The following is a 27,035-nucleotide window of genomic DNA, read 5'->3' as shown; positions in this document are numbered from 1 at the left end:
TTATTCAATTAAGGGTGCATTGTGAATGATTTATTGTGTTTTGAGGGTACAAGTGCTATTATTATTTTTCAAGGGTGCACAGTGCCAAAAGGCTCTATTTAAGGGTGCAAAGTGGGATTAAGCCTTTATATAATCAAATGTTTACACTAACAATGATGGGAAAGTAAAAAAAAAAAAAAAAAACATTTAAATTAAACTTTTTCTTCTTAAAACTAGTATTTTGAAATGATAAAAATGATTTTAAAGATGTTGAAACATAGATTTTCTTACATATTCTTCATTTATGTAATGGTTATGAGAAGAAAAAATATCATGTCATTAAATTCAAAGTTTTATTATAGATTTATCAATTGATAGGAGTAAGCGTTGTATTTGATACTTGAAGGGGACAACTATTACATTTGTTATTTCAAGAGAGTAGGTGTTATCATGGTCTAAAGGTGCAAACTGTATTGAATCCTAATTTATTCGACGCTGTAATTAATTAATATATAGTTTGGAGGTACAAATTACAAATTACAATGAAAATATCAGCATAGATGAGAGGCGTCCTTGACAAGCCCTTTTTTTATTACAGCTTCTTTGAAAACTTGAAGTGAGTTATGCAAATCATCGCAAATTTGATGAGGATTTGGAATCAATTTTTCATCAGCAGCTACCGCAATTACTAGCTTGTTACCATAGCTTTGGTAATTGATAACCAATGCCTACAACACCAATAAATTAAATAAAATTAAATAAAATAAACAAGTTATATATTTCTCATTCAGAAAGTATATATCATGATGTATAGGGGCAAATTACGGCCACCCCTGACGTAAGGAATAACTACGAAAAAACCCCTCTTGTTTGTATAATTACAAACAATCCATTAATTGTGTATTGTCTTACACATCGATCCTTACAATGTCAATTTATCTAGGGGTGTTCATTTGGTCGGTAAACCGTTCGAATCGAACAGAACGAACATTCGTACGTGCCGATTACCGAATCGTTAATTCGGTGTGGTATTCAGTTTTATTTATTTTTTATATATATTTATATATGTAATATTACTAAAATTAATTAAAAAAAATCAAAAATTTAAAAATCTTTATTAAAAATTTTTGGTAATTAAGTTATTTATGGAACCAAACGTTAAATCGTATGAAATTTCGCCGCAATTTATGTACAATTTTACCGAATGAACGCCCCTAAATTTATCAACTGGAGGAGTACGGTTTTTCGTAATATAATAACATAGTTGAGTGTGCCGCATGTAATTATGCAAACATGAAGAGTGTTTTCGTAATTTGACCTTACCTAGGAGCAGTCGTGTAATAATATGAGCTGATGAAGAAAATTTGTACTTACTAGAGGAAAGCCAGAAGCAGTTGGAGAAATGTAAGACAAAGGATGACCAAATAAATTGGTCTCTTCCTTTGGGCCGACCACATTTGAGAAACCAACTGTAGTTTTGTAGGAAACATTCCTCGCCGCTAGAACAGCTGTCTGTGTATTATGATTATCATAATATATTAATTAATTAATTAATTAAGGGAAAAAATTACAACCACCCATGAGGTATGGTCTATTTACGAAAAAATCCCTCTTATTTGGATAATTACATCTACTTCTTTCAACTATGATTTTTTTCTTACACCATCACCCTTATGGTGTCAAATTCAACATAATCATCTAGATTTCATGGAATGTGCTCTAGTTTGTACTCGTTTTGTGTAAAAATACAGTTTCTGGTGTACCATAATCTGATATCTACAAACCAAAAAAACACATATTATGATCATCTTGCTTCAAAAATGTGGAGTTCGAATGAAAAAAAATACGGGTATAAAAGTGATAATATTCCATATAATCTCGAAAATTCCACTAAATTTGAAACCTCAAAGGTGGACGTGTAAGAAGATTTATAGTTGAGGGGGTGGCTGTAATAATTACCCAAGCAGAATGGGGTCTTCGTAATTTAATCATACCTCAGGAGTGATTGTAATTTAGCCATTAATTATTTAGCATAATTAATGGGAGGAGCTACTAATTAAGAATGAAAAAAAAAAAGAAAAAAAAATACCTTTGTTCCAAATAAGTTGATGAGTAGCTTGAGCAGCACGTAAATACAATACGGTGCAAGTGATAGCTTCTTTCGATCCATAGTTGACTTAGCTCTACGTATATAAGCTAAGGGTTCATCTTCCAGAGCAATAGTTAGTGGTACGAGGATAACGCCTACCAAATTTCCCCACATTCCCATTAATTCCTTCTTCTCATCCATAACCTCAATCAAATCCTATATTTGTTTTTTATTTTAAATTTTTAATTTCACCAAAAAAGATATATATATATATATATATATAATATAAAATTTTCTGAAAAAAAGAAATTAAAGATTTACACATTAACACATTTACCTTAACTGAAGGTGATGGCCTGAGGTTAAAAGAAATGCCTGCTCTAATACGGAGATTTTTCGGTAAAGTATTATTACTTTTCTTGATGATTTCACCACCATTTTCTGTATGTTTCTCTGTGGTGGCACCTATGAGAGAGAGAGAGAGAGAGAGAGAGAGAGAGAGAGAGAGAGAGAGAGAGAGAGAGAGAGAGAGAGAGAGAGAGAGAGAGAGAGAGAGAGAGAGAGAGAGAGAGTGTAACTTATAATTCAACTTTAATTTTTTTTTATTATATATATGTATATATATATATATATATATATATATATATATATATATATCATAGGCAATGAGTCGAAGTTTTACCGTATCTGGTATTAAGGTAACGACTGAGACCAGCTTCTGTTACGCCCATCAAAACATCATTAACGCTCTGTATAATACAACACATGATAATAAGAAATTGTGAGTATTATATCGTCGTTCGTGTACAATTTTCATTTAAGTACCCTATGAATTAAATAAAATTATAAATTAATTTACACGTATTGCATTATTTAGGAGTTAAAGAATTAACTAACATACCACGTGCATTGCATTCTTGACAAGCTTAACATCGTCGAGATCGAAAATCCGATGAACAAATCGCTTGGGAGAGTTTTCGACCCCTCTTTCTCCTTTGATGGGAGTTTTCGTGTCTTTGAGAAACAACATTGTTGCCAAAACCATTATTAAATCAATCAATGTGTAGTAAATAATCAAAAATCCTGTCCAAAAAGACAAGAATAACCTCTTCATCACCACCAATATTCCAATATTGGTTTTTTGTTTCTTGGATGGCATAACTGGTAAATATTCGACTCCGGAGTTATTATTACTCCTCCTCATGGCGGCACAAGCCAGGACTAGGGAAATTAGTGACACGCCGTCGCCTATCGAATGGTCAATCTTGAAAATCGCGGTCGAATTTGCGTCCGATGTTTTCACATTTAGAATGTGGATTTCCCAAAGTGGCTTTGTGGGGTCCAGTGTTTGTCTCGATAGAGCCGACACGAATTTCTCCACGAATTCATCGGGCGATTCCATGTCCGGATCCAATTCCGGAGCGAATACGTGCTTTTCAATGTCTACTTTCGTTCGTTTCCACGAATACTTACCAAGCCTCTCATCCTTTTCAATCTTTAATAAATTCATACACGAAAAGAAAATAAATAAAAAATTCATCACTCAATACAAATTAAATTATATATATTATGAAATTGAACAACGTGCTTACGAGGAGGCTGGAGAAACGAGGATGTTTAACGAGGGTTTGCACCAACTCATTCTTGAATAAATCGATATCGATTATGGTCATGTAACCCATGATTGCGTATATACAGATGCCGAAGCCCGGTGTCTGCATTAATCGGGCACCTGGGCTAGCGGGCTCTTCTTCGTCCACCGTCATCTTCTTTTTGGTGTTGTACTAAACTGAAACATGTAAATATTCCATTTATAGTCAAGTTCGGAATGATAACAGAAAGTATCAATCGATGAGTTTGTACGTACTTAACTTCTACTATTAGAGTAGAGGTCTAGGTTCGAATCCTGCCCACTTCCCCTACTTTCCCATATATATATATATATATATATATATATATATATATATATATATATATATATATATATGGGTTAATCTCAAAAAGGCCCATTACAAGGACACTTAGAGCCCGTTTGGCTAAGCTTATTTAAAACATCTTATAAGCTCCTACATCTGATAAGATGTTTTAGGAGCTGATAAGCTGTTACATTTTATTTTAAAAATTATTTTTTAAGGTGTTTGGATATGTAGCTTATAAGCTACTTTTAGTTTTTATAAGTTGTTTAGGTGTTTGGAAATAAAAGATCTGTTTATCACTATAATGACCAAAAAGTACATGGCACCATTATAACTGTTGAACTTATTTGACTCAAATACATTAGTCCTAAAATATTATTATAATATTTACAAATTAATTTATCAAATAAAAATAATAATATAAATTAATATATTAATATAAAATAAAGGTTGTAAAACAAATGTATTTTTTTATATAGATGAACGAAATATAATTTATTATTGAGATAATAAGAATATTCGGGTGTTTTATTCATATAAAATGTAAATAGAACAATTTTTTTACAATTATTACGATAATTATATTTTAACTAATAATTAATCTTGATTATAAGAATACGTTGTTTTGATAAAATATAAACGTTATTAGTATTCATGTAATATAATAAAATATTTGAGGGTAATTTTGTATTTTGAGTGTTTTAGTAAATAATCAAATAAGATCTTAAAGAAAAAAGGTGGGGTGGGGGTACTTTTTTTAAAACATCTTATAAGCTCCCTAACAGCTTATTTTTGGTAAAAATAAGATCTTTTCTAATTTGTTTACCAAACACTTTAAACAACTTATAAGCTCTTAAACATCTTATAAGATGTTTTTAGGAGCTTATAAGCTTAGCCAAACAGGCTCTTAATGAAAAGAGGAACATCCAACTTTTTTGTCATTCAAATAAATCTAGCTCATTCAAACTTATTTCCAAATAAGGAAAATCATTTTATACATACCAAAATTACCCTCAATTCATTGAAACTCAATTCAACTCCAAATTCATGATTTACACCCCAATTTAGTCAAATTTCACTAATTAACCAATTTTAACCCTAATTTTAATGTTGACCCCAATTTTGATCCGCCACCACTGGAGACCGCAGGTCAGCCGCCGTTGACCGGGGTTGACTTTTTTTTTTTTTGGAATTTTTTTTCTGGTAGGTCAACCACCGTTGACCGCCGAATCTCCGGCGTTGACTTTTTTTTTTTTTTTTTTTATAATTTTGTTTATTCTTAAAAAGAATTTTTTTTTACTATTATTGTCTTGGCTGTTAAATTACTGTCTCCAGCAGTTATTTAAGTGTCGGAGACAGTAATTAAACTGTTAATTGACTTTTTTTTTCTTATTTTTTTTTAATTAATATTACTGTCTTGCCTGCTAAATAACTGCCTCTAGCAGCTATTTAACTGTCGGAGACAATAATTTAACTTTTAATTGACTCTGTTTTTCTTAAAAAATATTTTAATTAATATTACTGTCTTGGCTGTTAAATTACTGTCTCGAGCAGTTATTTAACTGTCGGAGACAGTAATTTAACTATTAATTGACTTTTGTTTCTTAAAAAAATATTTTAATTAATATTACTGTCTTGGCTGCTAAATTACTGTCTCCAACAGTTATTTAATTGTCGGAGACAGTAATTTAACTGTTAATTGACCTTTTTTTTCTTAAAAAAATATTGTAATTAATATTACTATCTTCGTTGCTTAATTACTGTCTCCAGCAGTTATTTAACTGTCGGAGACAGTAATTTAACTGTTAATTGACTTTTTTCTTTTTTAAATTTTGTTTTTTCTTAAAAAAAAATATTTTAATTAATATTACACTCTTGGCTGGTAAATTACTGTCTCAGACAGTAATATTACTGTTTGGGACAGTAATAATAGTAAAATTACTGTTTGAAATATAATATTCATAATATTACAGTCCCAAACAGTAATATTACTGTCTGAGACAGTAATTTAGCAGTCAAGAAAGTAATATTAATTAAAATATTTTTTTCTAAGAAAAAAACAAAACTAAAAAAAAAACAAAAAGTCAACGGTGGTTAACCAACCGGAAAATAAATTTAGGAAAAAATAAGTTTTCAAAAAAAAAGTCAACGTCGGAGACCGGCGGTCTTCGGCAGTCAACGCCGGAATCTGGCCAAAAAAAATCAGAAAAAAAAAATTCAAAAAATTATTATTTTGGGGGTTAATGTGATATATTTGTTTAAATCCGGGTCAATGTGTAATATTAAGAAAGTTAGAGCATAATGGATGGAATTGATAAGAATTATATTATAGAGGATATTTTAGACCAAAAACATGGGAATGAGTTTATTTGAAAGACTGTTTTTTTTATAGATCAATGTGCATTTTAAGTCCCTTGTGATTGACCTTTTTGCCATTCGCCATATATATAAATAGATTATGAAAAAAAAAAAAAGCTAGGTAGGAGTTACTTGAATTTTAAGAATCATGCACCTGCCTCAAATTGATAGTATGAATTTGTATATCCCGATCTAGAAAAGGCCCCTTCAAATTCCTAGTTCTGAAATTCAATTTTTTTTTTATTAGATTGAAATTCAAATTGCATGAATACACAAATCAACAAAAGAAATAATCTACAACTTCCCGATACACGAAATTCCGATAAGATATTATTCACATACTACTTCTATTTCTACCGTATGTGCTCGTATTATTCAGAGCAAGACAAACTTCATATGCCGTTGATTTTTTTTTTTAATTCTAATCGATTGAGTTTGATATATATTAAATAGATTAGTCTGAGTTCCAAAATTAAACAACTTTTCCCAAAACAAATTGGAAATAAGTCACAAAATGCTTCCAAACATTATAATATAATGTAACTAAAATTACTTGGAAATTATGAACTAGGGTAAATGATTAAGTACAAGAATAATATAATAATTTGACATGCATATTATATTGTTAGCTATAATTATCATGTGGTCCTAGTAAATTTAACAAAAGAAAGAGATACGGTTAGTACTTACCATATTGTTCGATTATTTTTCGATGTAGAATTCTTCTTACGACAAAAAGCTTTGTTTCTAGTAAATGTGGGGGAACAACAAAATGAAAGCTTTGTTACTATGCATAAATGTTGCTAAAATAAATTAAAATTTAAAATTTATTTCTAAAAGGAGATCTATCGTACTATATATAAAGAAAAAAAGTAGGTAAATATTAAAGAAGAAATACGGATACATTCATGCATGGGTTTTTTTATGAGAGAGAAACCTCATGGTATGGTGGATTAGTGGCGGATCCACTTGAGTGCAAGATTGAATTTTGGGAAAAAAGAAAAAAAAATTTATATATATATATATATATATATATATATATATATATATATATATATATATATATATATATATATATATATATATATATATATATATATATATATATATATATATATATATATATAATTTATATAAAAACAAAAGTGAAATTATTTCGTAATTATGATTTATGAGGTAGCTCAAGTTGTAGAAAATGTTATGCTAATCGTTTGTGCAGGGTTCGACCTAGGGATGGCAAAAAAATCCGAACCGCTAGCTATCCGCGGGTATCCGCTCCGTTTAAAATCCGTTATCGAAACCATTAGGGTTTGGTAATGGTTTTGGTAAAAGAAAAGAAAACCGTCATGGTTTTGGTATGGTTATGGTTTTACCTTTATGGTCATGGTTTAACTTTTACCTTTACCCATATATATAAAAATAAAAAGTAAGCATTTTAATCATTACATAATTATTTTTTGTTATTACAGAACCACTGGGAGCAAATATGAATGAAAATGATATGCATTCATGAAATAATAAATAAAATATATTGATTGGATGTATTAATTGAAATATCAAAATATTTTACTTAATTAACCACAAATACTCATTAGGAGAGTTGGTACCTAGCCTTTACTAATAGGGTAAATGTCTAGGGTTCGAGTCCCCCCTCCCCTACTTTCCCTTGTAATGGACTTGAATTTACTCAAAAAAAAAACCACAAATACTACATAGTATCTAACTTACTAAAAAAGGCAAAATATAGGAATCACAAGAAAACATTCAGACTTTAAATGTAACTAGGAGATAGAATAAGGCTTGCTTTGGCCTACTATACATAAATGTGATTGTTACCCCCAAATCCAAATAAAATTAAGGGTAAATTACAATAAATTACAAACACCCCCTGAGGTATGGTCAAATTACAAAACCCCCCCTCTTGTTTGGATAATTACATCTACCCTCCTCAACTATGATTTTTTCTTAGACCTCCACCTTTATGGTGCCAAATTCAACATAGTCATCCAGATTCCGTGAAATGTGCTCTAGTTTGTACTCTTTTTGTGTAAAAAATACAGTTTCCAATGCACCACAAACTGATATATACAAGCTAAAAATCACATATTATGATCATCTTGCTTCATAATGTAGAGTTTGAATGGGATAAAACGGGTACAAAAGTGATAATATTCCATATAATCTCGAAGATTCCACTAAATTTGATGAGTTGAGGGGGTGGTTGTAATTATCCAAACAAGATGGATGTTTTTGTAATTTGACCATACCTCAGGGGGTGTTTGTAATTTACCCTAAAATTAAATCCTCAACTGTACAAACCAAACCCCCCCCCCCCCCCCCCCCCCCACCCACCCCCACATGAAGATTCTGGGTGAAGATGGAGATGACACATCGGCAGAAAGTCAAGTGGAGATCGAAGGTAATGTATGTATCCCTGCATACCCGTATCCTATTTTTTTTAAATACTGTATCGCCGACGCATGTTCGCGTATCGTTGTGTCCACATTTCTGTATTCGTGCATCATAGTAGCCAAGTGTTGAATGTTAATTAATTAACTCAAAGCCCTGGCAATTTTGACTAGTGAGTAGAGTAACCAACCCCAAGTCCCAATATATTAATTAATTAGGGCTTAATCCCACTTTTCACCCTTGAAATAGAGTCTTTTGGCACTTTGCATCCTTGAAAAATAATAATAGCACTTTGCACCATCAAAACACAATAAAAATTCACACTGCACCCTTAATTGAATAAATAAAAGGGTAATTCATTTTTTTTTTGAAGTGCAAATTAACAAATTAAATGGTTATTTTCTTCAACATTCAACCTAACTTCGAGCGGACAAAGTGCGAAAAAAAAAAAATCACACCGGAAAACTGAAAAGAATATATTTTCTTACGAAATAAAATCAAATAAACTTTTATCACTAAATTATTCCATTGATAGATCTTTTATTGTAATTGGTGGAAATATTAGGTAGAAATATTTGAAAGAAAATATGATTTTCAGATAACTTGATAATAAAATAGCTGAAAGATTTTTTTTTTTCGTACAATATTTTTTTTTTGATAAAAAATATAATTTTTAAATAATACTAAAAAAATTAAATTACCTTTATTAGCTTTAAAACTTCACGTATGGTGCATTATATATTATGTTTCGAGGGTGCAAAGTGCTATTAATTTGTTTCAAGGGTGCAAAATGCCAAAATGTCATATTTCAAGGGTGTAAAGTAGGTTTAAGCCATTAATTAGTGTGTATTCATTATTATTACTACTCTCTCTGTCCCTGTCCCGTAATATGTCTTTTCGGTGGAGAATTTTTTTTTCCTTATTTGTGGTTTTATATTTCCAATAAATTATTAATTGCATTATTTTCAATTTTGCTAATTATCACTTTTAATTAATTAGTTACTAAATAATTAATGACGATGGTAAATTAGCAATTTTCTACATTCTTCTACTGCAATTTATGCATATTTATTTAATTTTTTAATATGCATGCCACTACCAAAAACTAGGGGTGGCAATTTCTCAACTTGGACCGGATTCGATCCGGATCCATGTGGATCGGATTCAAAAGGATCCGGATCCAATATCAACCTATATGAATAGACTTAATGTGGATCGAATTTAGACCGATCTCGATTGGATCCAAATGGATCCATTTCATTTTTAATTCAACTTATAAGGTTGAATATCTCAACTTTTAGGATTTAATATCTCAATTTATGTAGTTTAATATCTCAACTTTTAGGATTTAATATCTCATTTTATGTGGTTTAATAATTAATATATAAACTTTCAAACTCACACATTATCACACACACTTTTCATACACACTCTCACACACATACACAACTGTTTAACACACACAGCCCGTTTTACACACACACACACACACACACACACACACACACACACACACTCTCTGTTTTGCACACACATACACTGTTTTACACACAAACACACACACCGTTTTACACACACACACACACTCTGTTTTACATATACACACACACTCACATACACACACTGTTTTACACACACACACACACACACTCAAATACACACACTGTTTTACACACACACACACACTCACATGCACACACAGCTTCTACACACACTCACATACACACACTGTTTACACACACACACACACTCTGTTTTACACACACACACACACTGTTTTACACACACACACACACTCACACACGCATACACACACAATTTCTACACACACACACACACACACACACACACACACACTATTTTACACACACACACACACACTATTTTACACACACACACACACGCATACACACACAATTTCTACACACACACACACACACATTATTTTACGCACACACACACACTCATACACACACACACACACTATTTTACGCACACACACACACACACTCATACACACACACACACACACACACACTATTTTACGCACACACACACACACACGCATACACACACAATTTCTACACACACACACTGTGTTACACACACACACAGACACACACACACACACTGTGTTACACACACACACTATTTTACGCACACACACACACACTATTTTACGCACACACACACACACACTCATATACACTTTTAATTAAAATAATATTTTGACTTTTTTTTGTGAGAAAATTGTTTTGGTATTTAATTGGGTTTTGATTGGATCCAATATGATCCACTTTATTTTGTGGTTAAACTTTTAATGGATTCAAAGTGGATCCGCATGGATCCAGTTTTAAAAAAATATCAACTGGATCGGATCCGATTTATTTCAACTAAACTTAATCTAAACCGGATCCTTATGAACCGAACCGGATCTAATCGGATCCATGGAACCGGATCCAAATTGCCACCCCTACCAAAAACATCTTATATATCTTAATCTTACGAAGCGAGTCAAAACTAGCCGTGCAACTTAGGGCAAATTTATAATTGTGGGGTCTCATATAATTAATTATTTGAATGAAAGAACACGGCACGGCCCTAGCTGTGTGCGGTCATACTCATGACAGGGTTTTGTACATAATTATAATTTCTCCACCCAACTCAGTATATATATCACATTAAATGTAGCTAATCAACTATATACAATTAAAGAAGAATTAAATAAGTAATTCCACTTGAGGAAATAGAGAAACAATGGGAGCAATGTAAGCCATAGAGGACTTCTTGTGGGCCCATTACATTAGAAAACTGCAATTTTGGCAGCTACTTGTAGAGTTAATTGCAAATACCACCCCTGTGTAATCTCTAATTGCCAAATACCCCCTATTAAAGAAAAACTTGTTAACTCCCCCTTGTGTTAACAAAGTCAAGGCATCCGGACCCCGGAAGGCAAATCGTGTCTCTCACTCGCGGATTGTGCGATGTTTTTATTCTATTTTCAGGGTGAAATGGCAGTAATAACCCTTTATAGAAAAAGAAAAAAACCAGATTGATTTAATTATAAATAATCTAAATTTATAGGACTAAATTGTAATTTCCAAAATTACAAAATAATAATAACAAACCATTAAAAAGCAAAAGCAAATTGATTTGTTGTGTGTTTATAGCTACCATTTTCACAGTTGTTGTGGTGGTGGATCTAAAGAAGATGGTTGTGGTGGTGGTGTAGCAGGACAGCAGCAGGTTGAGCCGGTGGCGGTGGGCGAGTGGGTGGATAGAAAGGGAAGAAGACATTTTTTTTAATAATTATTATTATTTATTATAAAATGTAACATAAACAATTACAAAACATATAAAAACACTATAAAAACATATAAGAATTTACTATTACAATATATATTTATTTTTGTTTATATTTTTTTTATTCTTAATAATTAAATAAATACATAATATTTACAAATTTAAAGTGATTCTAAAATTTGGTGTATTATACTTTACTCATTGCTAAAAAACCTTTAGGGCATTTTTTGTCTATTCACCATTAGTTAAAGCCTAAAATCAAAACGGGTGCATTGTGCTTCAAAAATGCTAATAGATGGGGGAGTTAGTGAGTTTTTTTATTCATAGGGGAGTATTTGACAATTAGAGATTACACAAGGGTGGTATTTGTAATAAGCTCACTATTTGTATGTATAGTATGATAATCAATGTTGTAAAAAGCGGTAATCGGGTCGGAGGCGGTCAGACACCGACTTACGATTAATCGGTGCGGCGGTGATTAATCGGTAATAAATCGGAAATAAATCAATTTTTAAAATTTAATATAATATATTTCTAGATATTATCTATAAATCCTCAAAACATATATAAAAAGATATTTAAACATACTTATATCTGCATCATGTATATATCTTAATAATATACTCCCTCTGTCCCATATTATATGTCTTTTTAAAGATTTTTTTTGGTCCCAAATTATTTGTTATTTTAGATTTTCAATGAAGCATTAATTGCATTATTTTCAATTTTACCATTAATCACTCCTAATTAATTAGTTGAGGATCAATTAATATCGAGGATATTTTAATAATTTAATTTGTTTTTTTATTATAATCTATGCACATTTATTGATTTTCTTAATACGTGCAAAACAACCCAAAACGACATTTAAATTCGAATGGAGGGAGTAATAAAAGTTTAATAATATTTTACGATCATAATACATAAATATCCTTATAAAATATAAATAAAAAAGGCAATTTTTTTTAATTTACATTTATTTTTGAAGATTCATGGCATACATCATTAGTACTTTAACAATTAACATAAAAAAATAAAGCATAAACTCATATTTTTCTTTTATTAAAATCCCAACTTTTATTTTGAATTATAAAAAAAAATCATTTTTTGACTGATTTTTGACCGATTTTTGCCACCGAGTTTGACCCGCCTTTAAAGGTTTGACCACCTCAGACCGCCTTAGACCGCCTAAAATCGCCTCACAGGCAAAAAGCCAATTTTTAAAACCTTTACACTAAAATCGTAAAGGTTTGGGACCGCCTCCGCCTCGGAGACCGATTAATCGGCCACCTCGGCCGATTTTTAGAACACTGATTATAATTAAGACTATGATTTGTATAGGGTGAGATAGACCGTGTGCTAAACTTATATGAGATATGTTTCAATCACCATTAATTTTCTAAAATTAAATCTTGACCCTAAGAAAATAGCATGGCTGGTGTTACAAACAATGAAGCATTTTACCAAAATATCCTTCAATTATTTTTTGTTATTAAACCAATATGAAATAGATTAATACTGAATTGTCTAATTTACTTCTGACTATATTTTAGTAAATAATTAATTTAAATATGTTTTAAAAATAATATGAAATAGATTAATACTGAATTGTCTAATTTACTTCTGACTATATTTTAGTAAATAATTAATTTAAATATGTTTTAAAAATTCTAGTCGGGTCAACTCAGTAACCCAGATTCGTTTGATGAAGCTGGACCCAGTTTCATTTGATGAAGCCGGGTCAACTCACTTATTCAGTTTTATTTGATGAATAATAATTGCCTAAAAAATCATTAGTTGGGTATTGAACTTGAGACCTTCTACTGCATTCAATGCTAGTACGCTATTGACTATTAGAGCACATTAACTTATATAAATACTTTTAACAATCATTTTATATATTGGCAAGACACATTGTAAAGTTATAATAAATATAAATATTTAAATAATATTAAATAGATTATTAAATGTAACATTCATTATTATTAAATAATTATAAATAAATTATTAACAAATTTAATATAATAAAGTTAAAAAAAGTATAAAGAGATGCGGTTCAATATCCTCCCCAAACATTTATTATTAATTATATAAATTAATATACTCCACTATTTAAAAATATAAAGAATACTCAATTAAATATAAACAAATGCATCACTTAATACAAGCTCACTTAAGTTATTAAATCGATAGTGTTACAAATTCAAATAAAAAATAAAATAAGATGATTATTTAGAAGAAAAAAATAGATTATAACTCATTCCAATTAGTTTTCTTATTTTTAAATAAAACTATATACTCAAAATAGGGATGATTACATTTTTCATCCCTATACTCAAAATGAAGTTTTATTATACGTCCCTAAACATGCCATTTTCTATTGTTTTAGTCCCTCTGTCGATTCGGCTGGTTAGTTTGCATGGTAAGCAACTCGTGGGTCGCACGTGATACACAAAAATCACCCCCCCCCCCCCCCCCTCTTTAATAAATGGCCGAATAAAAAGTTTCTCTAATTTTTTCTTGAAATTCCTCTACACCTTTTCCAAATCCAATCATGCATAAAACTATGTTGGTGGTTCCAGTTTCCAGTTTGTTGACGTTTCTCAGAAACTCGGGGATAATGTTCTTTGATCTAGCACATATTTTAGGATCATACCATTTGAATACACCACAATATGTTACTTTCTGCTAAACCAAAAGAAATGCAAACTCTGGGAAATAATATTGAAAAAAAAAAGTAAAGACCAAAAATAAATATATTAAAATGTACCCCGCAGTTTGGACACACACAATATCTTCTCGTTTGGTTGCTAGGATTCCATGAGGTGATCACCAATGGCAACTCAATTCCACATTCACAATAAGATGCTTCACTTGTAACTAATTAAAGATGGTGTTCCGTAGTTATAGTCAATTGTTCGACTCATCCTTCAGACTGCATTCGCCAATAAAAATAATAAAAAATCTTACTTTGTGATTCAAGATTGCAAACATAGGAAAGATGAAGAGAGAAATACACGTACTTTGAATCCGCTTCCCAAGGTGCTCAAATTAGCTAATTTTGATGAAGAACCTTCGGAATTTGAATCGCACACTTTCTAGTTGTGCTTTGACGATTTGTATACGAGATTTATGAGATAAATTGGTGAGGGATTTATAGATTTCAAATAGAGGTTCATATCTTTGAAAATAAATTGGGAATTTTATGATATTTTTGGGATTTATAGATTTCTCCACAAATTCATCGGGCGATTCCATGTCCGGATCCAAATCCGGAGCAAATAATACGTGCTTTTCAATGTCTAGTTTTGTTCGTTTCCACGAATACTAATTACCAAGCCTCTTATCCTTTTCAATCTTTAATATAAATTCAGACACGAAAAGAAAATAAATAAAAAATCCATTACTCAATACAAATTAAATTATATATTATATGAAATTGAACAACGTGCTTACGAGGAGGCTGGAGAAACGAGGATGTTTAACGAGGGTTTGCACCAACTCATTCTTGAATAAATCGATATCAATTATTGTCATGTAACACATGATTGCGTATGTACAGATGCCGAAGCCTGGTGTCTGCATTAATCGAGCACCTGGGCTAGCGGGCTCTTCTTCTGCTACTACTATTGACATTGTTGTCATCTTCTTTTTGGTTTGTACTAAACCGAAACATGTATATATTCCATCTATATATATAGTCAAGTTCGGAATGATTACAATCAACCGACGAGTTTGTTCCTAACTTCTACTATAAGAGTAGAGATCTAGGGTTCGAATACTGGTCACTTCCCCTACTTTCCCAATTTGTAACAATGTGGTGGGCAGTGGCTCGGGTTTTCAAAAACCCGATCCAAAAAATACAATCCGGTATATGCTAGTCGGGTACCCAAAAAGGATTGGGTAGTTCATTTTTTTCAGTTTTTCTTTTTTTAATCCTACATGGAAGATGCAAGTGTGTTGCAGGTGACTATTTAACTATTTTGTAAATTTTTTTTATATAGTGTGCTCGGCACATTTATCCTAAATTAATATTATAAATATATATATAAAATATAATAAATATGTAAACCTAAAATTAAAATATCTAAAAAAATATCATAACATGAGATCAAATAGAAGATCTTTTAATGAAATTAATTTCATTACTTGTATAAAACTACAAAAAAGAGTACATGGGAATGAAGCGATGTTTCAAATGGAAAAGTTCTAAAATAAAGTGAGAGAAAAATAGTAGAATGTAAAAGTAAAAGAACAACTCAAACATCCTCATTCAAAATATGCTTTCAATAACATTACAATTATAACTATGACCTTTCGCCTCACAGCCCCTGCAGTCGCCGCCTCCACCACGACCCCACCCACCGTCGCGCATCTGTTCAGTGTATATTTTTACACTTTATCATACCTTTTTATTTGAGCTTTTGGTGTGTTTTAACGATAATTGGTGCTTAAAAAGTTGATTTATTGTATTTTAGGTACAAATTGAAGAATTGGAAAAGTATGGGGTCAAAACTGCAATTTTGGAGAAAATATGGGCCAAAAGTGAAAAAAAAAATCTGAAGAAATTAGCATGGGACGGCCGTCTGAGAAGCAGAAACAACCTCTAGTTTTGGGACGGCCGTCCGAGTTTTAGTACAAAATTCGGGACGGCCGTCCGAGATGACGAAAAGGCACTGTAAAGGAATCCTAATTGCAAAAGGAAACTACCTTCTTCTCCAAAGCATAGACTTATCGTTTATGATTTATTTTATTTGCGTTTTTCCTTTAATCATGAGTAGCTAATTTTCTTATTTCTAGGATTTTATTTTGAACCCTATGTGGGATTTATGAACCATTTTCTATGATTTTATGCAAGTTTTAATTTTGGATTATTTCTTCTACTTGTTTTATTAAGTGCATGAACTTGATCAACTTATGTGCTTTTATGTTATTGTTAATCGCATGAATCGGAAGATCGGGTTAATAATTAGAACTGTGGTAGAAGAGTGTTGGGGCTAAATACTTAACACGCAAGTGCACGTATCGCAAACAAGTAGTAAAAGTGGACTCGTAAGAGTCGGATGTCGATCCCACAGGGAATACGTAAATTATCTAATCCTAAGTACCAAATTCTAACAACTATGATTTTTATCCAGCCTACGCAAGTTTGTCAAATTAAATCAATTAAACAACTAAACTAATTAAGAAAGCAAATAAACACGAGAAGATATCAATAAAAATGGACCTAGGATTTTATCTTCCCCCTATGCAAGAATTGCTCATCCAAAACCCCTGAATTATGAAATATATGATTCATGATTATTAACCCGAGACACTAATTTACTCATAACCCGCTGTCGCGTGTATTATGAGTCTATTATTCATAAACGGTTCACTATATGTCTATGCAAACAAATTATGAATAAAGCATTAACTAACAAGTCTCGTAAATGGCTACCTAAGGTGATATCTGTATGTCTACGACACCACATGCAATTGACACACTCATCCGGTGAAAACTACTCGAAGGTTCTTATACTTACCGTCTAATTATCAAAATAGCTCTGTCGAGTCAATCCCAATAATCACTGATAAAACACATAAATTGATCAAGTTCATGCACTAACAATCATAACAAGTAGAAGAAATAATCATAATATCATAATTGCATAATCTCAAGAAAACGGGTTCACCATTCCCACAAAGGGTTCCAACAAAATCCTAGATTAAAAACTTAGCTACTCATAACGAAAAACATAATAAAAGTAATAAAAGTTATAGATTAAGAAAAGATAGGTGAAAGAAGAATTATGATGAAGATTCGTCAGGTCTTCGTCTTCGTTTCTTCGTTCTCTCGCTCCTCTTGCTCCAAGATTGTGTCAAAAGTTCTTTAATTCGTGCTTGGTTTGCCCTTAAATAGATGTCCCAACTTGGTAGATGATTCTAGGTTTCCTTGTGTGATTAAAAGTCAAAATTGTCTCTAGCGTGTTTTGGCACGGCCGCGCGAAAATCAGTCAAAATCTCACACGGCCGCACGAGAATCGCCGAAACCTTCTGCCCAACTTCTGTAGTTGGCACGGCCGTGCCAAAAATAGGCTAAATTTGGCACGGCCGCGCGGGCAATTTTCAGTATTTTTGTTTTCTTCTGTTTTTGCCCGTTTTTGACTTTTTTTTGTCTCGTTTCGTCCTTGGAACTTCCAAATCGTCAAGTTGTACCTAAAATACAATAAACTACTCATTAGGCATCATTAAATCAATAAAAGTATACAAAAATTCTCGTAAGAAAGTATACATTGAGTGTAAAATATACACTCAACACACCCCCACACTTGAACTTTTGCTTGTCCTCAAGCAAAAAATAGCAACTATCAAAGCAACACTTTCAACAAATGCCTCTCATCACATAGATTAATGGTCAACTTTCATGTTTTCAGACCTTCCAATTATCATGACAATTCTAAAAAATTTACAAGCTCGTAATTCAAAGATACGTACTCACTCACCATTGCTAAAAACCACAAACCCTGCTATCGCTTCAAGTATCCCATATTTGTACATTAAAAATGGAGAAAATTTATACTTACATAATAATATTCAACTCCAAAGACTCACCAAATTTCTTTACTCGACTAGTATCAAATAATTGAGCTATTGGGATCATTGGGACTTTATGGCTTTCAAATGTTGGGCTTTTTGGTTCGAGGTAGGAGATATGGGTATAGGTGGCTATGCTTCTTGAACTGAGGTGATTACGCCAAATTTTGAAAGATAAGCGTTTGAAACAATGAATTCACCTCCAAGGACTTTTAATAAACTCGATTTTTAAAAGTTCAAAAGTCTCCACTTTTGCTCTTAAGACAATGGATTGAGCTTTCAAACAAAAATTCAACAACTAGTCCTTTCATCTCCCTTCTAGTCTCTTCTTCTTCTCTCTCTTTTTTCTTCTCTTTTTTTTTTTTTTTTTTTTTTTTTTTTAAGTAGAGGAAGAAGAAGGACCTTATAAAATTTTCCAACCGAACTCCAAAGGGTAATTTTTCAAGAATCTCCATTTATTCTACCTTATACACATTGGCTAAAAGAAAGAACACCGTTTCTCCAACGCTCAATCAAGGTTCGAATGATAAAAATTTAAAGGTAGGCTTGAAAGGCTCAAACGGTTCAAAGATGGCCCAAATCACTTCCCAAATTGCTCAACAATTTAATATTTCACTTTTGTAAATTCCTAAGGCAAGTTCTAAAACCGAATAGCATATGATATAGCATAAATTAATTCCACGTTTTAAAACTCAAAACTTTCAACCAAAGCAACGCATAATTCATGATTCCTAACAAGGACTCCTTCCTACAACACTTTGAATCGAAAGCTCACCAAAATTTGATCAAAATCAAGATAAAGCAAGCAATTTCATCATTAAACATTGACCATCTTTCATCATCATGATTCATCGAAGCATTTATCTCAAACACATTTTTTTTTTCGAAAGCAATAAATAAACTAAAATAACAAAAATAAAAAAAAATCCTAAGGCAAGCAAACTAAAAAATTAAAGCACATAAAAGCAAGTAATTATCCACCCCCAAACTTAAAATTTACATTGCCCTCAATGTAATTAGCACGAAGTTCAAGGATAGAAAACACCTGACTAGTCAACATGGCCATGTCCGAGCTGCTCTTCACCCTCGCTTTTGTTGAGTTTCGCACGGCCGTATGAGTTTTTGCACTATTTTCCGCACGGCCGTGCGAATTGTCAAAGTTGGACAGTAGCTCTCTGTTTCTCGCACGGCCGTGTGAGATTGTAGTCTTTTTTTTTCGCGCGGACGCGCCCTTAGCCAAAATTGGACAGTAGCTTCCAGATTTTTCACACAGCCGTGTGAAATTAAGCCTTGTTTTGGGATGGCCGTATGAGCTCCAGAGGTGCAATTTTTTTTTTGTCCTAAAAATTAAAAACATGTTTAAATTGTTAGCTTGCATGCTTATAAATAAATAAATAAAATAAAACAAGAAAAAGAAATAATAAAAAAAACGAAAATCTCGGGTTGCCTCCCGAGAAGCACTAAGTTTACAGTCTTCAGCCAGACTTTGTCTGCTCTTCAATTCCTTAGCTTTTGAACCCATCTCCTTACTTCCTTTTGAAGAAAGTCTTGAATAAATGGGTTGATCCGATTCTTCTTTCGACTGGTTCGCTTAGGAATGCCCTTGAATTTATTCTTCTTGATGTCATGAGGCTTGGCAACATCGTCTTTTATCACGGTGTTTTGAGTAGGTGTTGTAACCAACTCAACCTTTGCCTTTTGTTCTCCTACATGCACATTAGTCTCCACAATATTTTTTAAATCATGTAATTTAACAGGAAAAAGTTTAGAATCACTTACCTCATCAAGAAGATAACATCCATTAGCCGTAATAGGCTTTTCATCCACCCGGTACACCTTGAAGATCACTATTTCTTCCCCCACCCTCATTGTTAGCTCTCTCTTTCCTACATCAATAATTGAACTACCGGTTGCTAAGAAGGGGCGTCCTAAGATAAGGGGAATATTTTCATCTTCCTCTATGTCTAGTACTAGAAAATCGGCGGGGAGAATGAACTTATCTACCTTGACCAATACATCCTCCACTATACCTAAAGGGTGAGTAAAAGATCTATCGGTTAGCTGCAAGGTCACGGAAGTGGGCTTAATTTCTCCTAAATTCAATTTCTCATAAATTGATAAATGCATTAAATTTACGCTCGCCCCTTGATCACACAATGCCCGCCCAAAATACCTTGTATCTATTGTGCATGGAATGGTACAACTCCCCGGATCTCTAAGCTTCGGTGGGATTTTATTTGAAAGGATAGCACTACTTTGCTCATTGAGGTCTACTATTGCTGCACACTCCGGAAGCCTCATCTTCTTCGATACAAGTTCCTTTATAAACTTAACCCAATTTGGCATATGCTTAAGTGCCTCAACAAAAGGATTAACATGCAACTTTTTAAGATAATCCAAAAATAACTGAAATTGCATATCAAGCTTGGAGTTTTGAAAACGTTGAGGGAAGGGTACCTTGGGAGTAGATTCACGTACTGCGATTTTTGTGTTGCTTGGCCCGACCTCGGTCTTTTCTTAGGGCTCCTCTACAATAGGCGGTGGTGCAACGGACTTTTTAGGACCTTCCTCTAATTGCCTCCCATTTCGCAAAGTTACTGCATTGCACTGCTCGATGTTGCTCTTTCGAGGATCTTCCGTATTCGACGACAGTGCTCCCGACGGCCTCGCGTTTAGTTGGGTTGCAAGTTGACCCATTTGTGTCTCAAGGTTCCGAATGGATGCTTGAGTCGACGTCATGAATTTTGCTAAGATGTCAGCGAGGTCTACTACTTGGGGTGGAGCTTGAGGCGGATTTTGGAATCCGAGAGCTGGCCTTTGTCCTTGCTGATTTCCTCCCCATCCAAAGTTGGGGTGATCTTTCCATTCCGGATTATAAGTGTTGGAGTACGGGTTCCTCTGTTGTCGGTTGGTGTCATTCACGTAATTTAGAGACTCCGTTTCTTCTAAGCATCGGTCCGGACCTTGGACTGCATGGACTTGCTGAGTCTTCAAAGCTGCTACTTGCTTTGATAGCTTTTCTAACTGGGCGATGATTGCGGTGACCCCGTCTAACTCCAAAATTCCTCCTGTCTTTATGGCTCCGCTATTTGACCGGTCCGATGCCCGCATATATTTATTCCTAGCGATTCGCTCCCAAAGTTCGTATGCTTCGTCATAGGTCAAGCTCATGAACATACCGCCAGCTGCTGAATCGAGCACCGTTCTCGAATTATCTTGCAATCCGTCATAAAATATTTGAAGTTGCCGCCACTCTTGAAGACCATGATTGGGGCATCTCCGAATTAATTGTTTGAACCGCTCCCACGTCTCGAATAACGCTTCACCGGCATCTTGTATGAAATTTTGTATTTCTCTCCGGATTCTCTCAGTTTTGGTTGGGGAGTTGTACGTATTCATGAAGAGCTGTGCTAGCTGGGAACAAGAAGATATGGAGTGTGGTGCACGAGTTTGTAGCCATTCTCTTGCGGCTCCTTGGAGAGAGTGCTTGAAGAGGCGGAGCTGCAGTGCTTCCGGTGACACTCCGTTCATCTTATGCGAATCACACGTGTCGAGGAAGTTGACCAAGTGGAGATGCGGATCTTCATGAGCTAATCCGCTGAATAACCCATTGTTTTGGAGCATAGTAAGGAGTCCCGCTCGAATTTCGAAATTGTTAGCTTCAATGGGGGGCTGTTGGATGCTTGATTGAAACCCATTGAGTGTTGGAACGGTGTACTCATGCAATGCTCGTCGACGAGGTGGTGGATTAAATAGCTGAAGTTGCTCTTGCTCGTTGACGATATTCTCTGCCGCATTCGGTAGGCGCCCTTGGTCATCTCCCCTACGATTATTCTCTTCTTCCATTGTCGCATAAAAAGTACCTAAAACAAATAAAATAATTAAATAAAATAAATAAAACGGCTGAAGTAAGAAAAATTGCTCAAATTTAATATTAGGATAAATAGATAATTTAGCCGTACTCGCCGGCAACGGCGCCAAAAAATTGTTGGGGCTAAATACCTAACACGCAAGTGCACGTATCGCAAACAAGTAGTAAAAGTGGACTCGTAAGAGTCGGAGGTCGATCCCACAGGGAATACGTAAATTATCTAATCCTAAGTACCAAATTCTAACAACTATGATTTTTATCCAGCCTACGCAAGTTTGTCAAATTAAATCAATTAAACAACTAAACTAATTAAGAAAGCAAATAAACACGAGAAGATATCAATAAAAACGGACCTAAGACTTTATCTTCCCCATATGCAAGAATTGCTCACCCAAAACCCTTGAATTATGAAATATATGATTCATGATTATTAACCCGAGACACTAATTTACTCATAACCCGCTGTCGCCGAAACCTTCTGCCCAACTTCTGCAGTTGGCACGGCCGTGCCAAAAATAGGCTAAATTTGGCACGGCCGCGCGGGCATTTTTCAGCCAATTTTTCAGCATTTTTGCTTTCTTCCGTTTTTGCCCGTTTTTGACCTTTTTTTGGCTCATTTCGTCCTTGGAACATCCAAATCGTCAAGTTGTACCTAAAATACAATAAACCACTCATTAGGCATCATTAAATCAATAAAAGTATACAAAAATCCTCGTAAGAAAGTATACATTGAGTGTAAAATATACACTCAACAAAGAGCCTTTGTGGTATTAACATAGGAATATAGTTAATCTCTTAGGTAGCCATTATTGAGATTTGTGCTTAATGCTCTGTTCTAGAATTAATTGCGTAGGAATACAGTTAATGAATCTAGAGTATTAGAATCGTAATACACGCGGAAGCGGGTTATGATTAATTTAGCATCTCAGGTTAATAATCCGGGTTAATTACTTGCATAATTAAAGCAATTGGGGGAATAATAATCACATAGGGGAAGAATAAAATCCTAGGCTTGTCTACTTTGATTAATCTTCGTGTTTAAATTGCTCACTTGTTTTTGCCTTTTTAATTTGCTTTTTAATTTAGTTAATTTTCTCAAAATTCGACTGTGTAGGGTGGGCTTGATAATAATTGGTAGGATTTAGCGTCTAGGATTAAATAATTAAATGTTCCCTGTGGGTTCGATATCCGGACTTTTAGTCCACTATATTACTTGTACGATACGTGTACTTGCGTGTAGGTATTACAACCAACAGCGTCCACCATGACTCCCTCCACCACCACTGCCCCTGGTTCCTGCCGCCACCGCCGGCGACGGCCTTCATGCTTCTACTGGAGAAAAAGAGAGATAGAGAGATGAGAGAAAGAGAGATAGAGAGAATAAGCGATAGATAGAGAGGGAGAACGTATTTGAAAAATAAATTTCAAGAAAGAGTGCAGGGAAACTCTGAATTCTGAAAATTGGAATCATCTACTTCAAAGAAAGAAAAAAAAAAACCCAAAAAGTTTACTAGTTAAAAAGGATCCCGGTATATTTGGAGGCCCGGGGCAAAATAATAAAATGCTACAGGGATTCGGGGGCAGCGGCCCCGTTTTTTTCGTGATATATTATGTCATGTAGATATATATTTATCAATAGATTAAACCTCATTGCTAATAAAAGAATAAATACAGTGCATATTTGAATTAAAATTAAATTTTTATTTGAATGATGGAAAAGATTGAACAATATGCAATAATTAATTTAATTTAAAAACATATTATATATATATATATTATTATTATTATTATTATTATTATATTATTTAAATGATCTTATTTACAGGCCTGGTGGAAGCAATTTAGGACATGCCACCGCAATTTAAAAAAAACATAACCATCGAGATGTTTCAGAAAAAGCTGAAAAAAAAAAAGTTTGCTTGAAAGAGGAAGAGATGGAGGAGTGCAACACGTGGAGGACGTTTCGACTAATCAAGGTGTATTATATCCTTAAACTTTGTTTTAATTACATTGAGGATAATGTAAATTTTAAGTTTGGGGGTGGAAAAACATTTTTTATGTGCTTTATATGTTTTAGATTGCATGCTTTAAGATTTTTTTTTTTACTTTTTTTTTATTATTCCAGAAAAACGATAAAAGCAATAAAAATAAATAAATAAAAACCTAATGCATGCAAACTAAAGCAAATAAGCAAAAAAACATGTTTACCACCCCCAAACTTAAAATTTTCGTTGCCCTCAACAAAATTAGCACAAAGTTGAAGGATAGAAAACATCTGGCTAATCGTAGTCGATTGGATCGGGGTGCTCCTCCCTAGCTCTCTCACGCTCTTCATCATCGGAAAGCTCGGGTACCGGCTCAAGAATGGGTGCCGACTCGATACAATCGGGCATCCCGCATCCCATGTGTTGGACAATAGCTTGTAGCATTTTGCTCGACCATCGTTGAAGTGCCTCCACCGTATTGACTTTATGCTCGACAGTTGTCAACCGGTTCCTCGTAAGTATCATCTCGCGCTCCATCTTCTTTCGGAATCGTCGATCGGCACGAGAGCTTGAGGCTTCGGGGTCATTTCGGGCTTGAGGAGGTGCTGCAATGTCGGCCAAGGCTTGTGGCTCGTTATGGGTTGCTTCTTTGAATTACGAGGCCGCAAAGTCGGTTCCGGATGGTGAGTTCGATATCGTTTGGCAGCTTGGGGACCTTCTTTCTTTTGCACAATCCCGTGACGAGGCTGGGGAACAATATTCCCTTTAAATTGTCGTGCATGGTCAGCCATAATTGATCGTACATAATGGTCCCGATGTCGACTGGCTTACCCGTGATAATGTAATAGGCGAGCGCACACCGTTCGTGGTTGATCCGACTAAACGAAGTAGTCGGGATTACGTTGACGCAAATGAACGTCAACCATGTCTTGCCTTCATAATTGATGCTTTTCCAACTGAGCTCATACGTCCCCTTGTTCGGGTATTCTATCCACGTTGGATCCCCATCATTCAACGCTTCACCAATTTGCTCTTTGGTGACTTCGTTTCTCATCTCTCGCCAACTTTGACCCAAATACGGGAGTCCGTAATATTGATTTATATCGTCCGTCTCCCAATCAACATAGATTTTGCTTACCACACTTGTGGAATCTCGTGGAGGCTTGAGTACCAACGTGTTCGCATAAAACTGTCGCACGATCGAGATGTTGTAAATCGGCTCCGGTTCACATAACCTTTGCCACCCTCGTCTCATAATTTCTTGATTAAGGTCGGCGAAGTGTGGTAAGGTGATTGTCAAAGCTCGTTCCCTGATGACGATTTTATTGGCTTGTTTATCGAATAGAGCCGCGGCGCCTTCGACATAAAGGCTTCCTTTTCGGGGTGGGGGATCGTCGTTTTGGTGGCACATTTCTTGCCTTTTCCCTTCCCTTTGGAAGATGATGCTTCGCTCGTGCGGCCTATTTTGTTGGACAACATAGTTGGAAGAGCTTTTGGAATAGCTTCGGTGAGAATTGGTTGAGAATCGAACTGCAAATTTGGTTGGAGCAAATTGTCGAATACCTTGTGGGCGTGTCTTGAATAAGTAGATTTTGGAGAATTTGGTTCGATTCTCTAGCCTCCCTGTCAATATCAACAAATAAAAGAGTTCAAGAATGTGTGATCGAAATATGTGTGTGAAATTTATGAATTTTAGAAGAGAAATTCGAAAAAAATCGAAAAGTGTGTGTGGGGATTTGAGAGAAGGAAGGAGAAGGGTTTGGGAAATAATGGGGGAGAAAATCTGATTTTTCCTATTTAATACACCCAATATTTAATTCGGACGGCCGTCCCGGTGTTTGTACTAAATTTTGAACGGCCTTCCGAAATTTATTCTCCCCTTACTGGATTTCAGACGGCCGTCTGAAAATTAAGGCAATTTTCGGACGGCCGTCCCACATGCTATGCTGCTGATTTTTTCTTTATGTTTCCCCGACGGCCGTCTAGGTTTTTGCTTGCAATTTCGGACGGCCGTCTGGACCCCCTGACCATGCTTTAGGATTTTCTTTTTCGTTTTAGTCGTTTTCGTTTATTTATTGTTTTCTTTAAAAAAAATGTTAGAGTTGAATGCATTAATGAATTTTGATGATGAAAGATGGCCAATGTTTGATGATGATATTACTTGCTTTGTTGTAGCTATACTTATATTTTGTTGAGATTTTGATTCAAAGTAATTTAGGAGCAAGTCGTTGTTGAGAATCATGAATTATGTGTTGCTTTTGTTGAAAATTTTGTTTTTTACACATGGAGTTAATTTATGCTATATCATGTGATGTACGGTTTTAGATCTCACCTTAGGAGTTTGCAAAGTGAAGTATTGAGTCATTGAGTGATTTGGGATATGATTTGAGCCTTCTTTGTACCATTTGAAACTTTCAAGCCGACCTTTTATTGAAATTTTCCCTAGAACCTTGATTGTGCCTTGAAGAAACGGTGTTCTTTCTTTTAGCCAAAATAAAGTGGGTAGATTAAATGGTGATTTCTTGATAAATTATCCCTTGGAGTTTGGT

The 27,035-nt window shown here is 34.0% G+C and overlaps 2 protein-coding genes, 1 long non-coding RNA gene and 1 other non-coding gene across 4 annotated transcripts; 1 reads left to right on the top strand and 3 right to left on the bottom strand.

Annotated features, from left to right (window-relative positions):
- Positions 1-452: 452 nt before the first annotated feature.
- LOC105962641 (medium-chain-alcohol O-fatty-acyltransferase) lies at positions 453-3,838 on the bottom strand. The gene is made up of 7 exons (XM_088819053.1): positions 3,661-3,838; positions 2,970-3,563; positions 2,751-2,817; positions 2,406-2,533; positions 2,069-2,284; positions 1,354-1,491; positions 453-707 (listed from the first exon to the last, which is right to left on the bottom strand). The coding sequence occupies exons 1-7, from the start codon at positions 3,832-3,834 to the stop codon at positions 531-533; spliced, it is 1,494 nt and encodes a 497-aa protein (XP_088675179.1). The 5' UTR covers positions 3,835-3,838; the 3' UTR covers positions 453-530.
- A 10,829-nt stretch (positions 3,839-14,667) lies between these two features.
- On the bottom strand, positions 14,668-15,759 carry LOC148770214 (uncharacterized). The gene is made up of 3 exons (XR_016031853.1): positions 15,511-15,759; positions 15,078-15,411; positions 14,668-14,989 (listed from the first exon to the last, which is right to left on the bottom strand). It is a non-coding gene; the product is annotated as an uncharacterized LOC148770214 (long non-coding RNA).
- A 568-nt stretch (positions 15,760-16,327) lies between these two features.
- Positions 16,328-20,931, bottom strand: LOC148770213 (uncharacterized). The gene is made up of 3 exons (XM_088819052.1): positions 20,767-20,931; positions 20,410-20,691; positions 16,328-16,429 (listed from the first exon to the last, which is right to left on the bottom strand). Exons 1-3 carry the CDS (start codon positions 20,929-20,931, stop codon positions 16,328-16,330), a joined length of 549 nt encoding a protein of 182 aa, XP_088675178.1.
- Positions 20,932-21,889: 958 nt separating this feature from the next.
- LOC148770212 (small nucleolar RNA R71) lies at positions 21,890-21,996 on the top strand. The gene has a single exon (XR_016031952.1). It is a non-coding gene; the product is annotated as a small nucleolar RNA R71 (small nucleolar RNA).
- The last annotated feature ends 5,039 nt before the right edge of the window (positions 21,997-27,035 follow it).

Source organism: Erythranthe guttata, chromosome 6, assembly GCF_056151865.1.
Source record: "Erythranthe guttata isolate IM_541 chromosome 6, IM_541, whole genome shotgun sequence".
NCBI lineage: Eukaryota > Viridiplantae > Streptophyta > Magnoliopsida > Lamiales > Phrymaceae > Erythranthe > Erythranthe guttata.
The sequence above is the reverse complement of the archived record's forward strand: the minus strand, read 5'-3'. Positions and strand labels throughout refer to the sequence as shown.

Excerpts from the sequence above, each read along its gene's own strand:
- LOC105962641 (XM_088819053.1), bottom strand. The coding sequence starts at position 3,834 with ATGACGGTGGACGAAGAAGAGCCCGCTAGCCCAGGTGCCCGATTAATG. Across the intron at positions 2,818-2,969 it reads TCAAGAATGCAATGCACGTG|AGCGTTAATGATGTTTTGAT; the intron begins GTATGTTAGTTA and ends TGTATTATACAG. Across the intron at positions 1,492-2,068 it reads TCAACTTATTTGGAACAAAG|ACAGCTGTTCTAGCGGCGAG; the intron begins GTATTTTTTTTT and ends CATAATACACAG.
- LOC148770213 (XM_088819052.1), bottom strand. The coding sequence starts at position 20,931 with ATGAGGCTTCCGGAGTGTGCAGCAATAGTAGACCTCAATGAGCAAAGT. Across the intron at positions 20,692-20,766 it reads TGTGTGATCAAGGGGCGAGC|CTAACCGATAGATCTTTTAC; the intron begins GTAAATTTAATG and ends GTGACCTTGCAG. Across the intron at positions 16,430-20,409 it reads GATGTTATCTTCTTGATGAG|ATGCGCGACGGTGGGTGGGG; the intron begins GTAAGTGATTCT and ends TACACTGAACAG.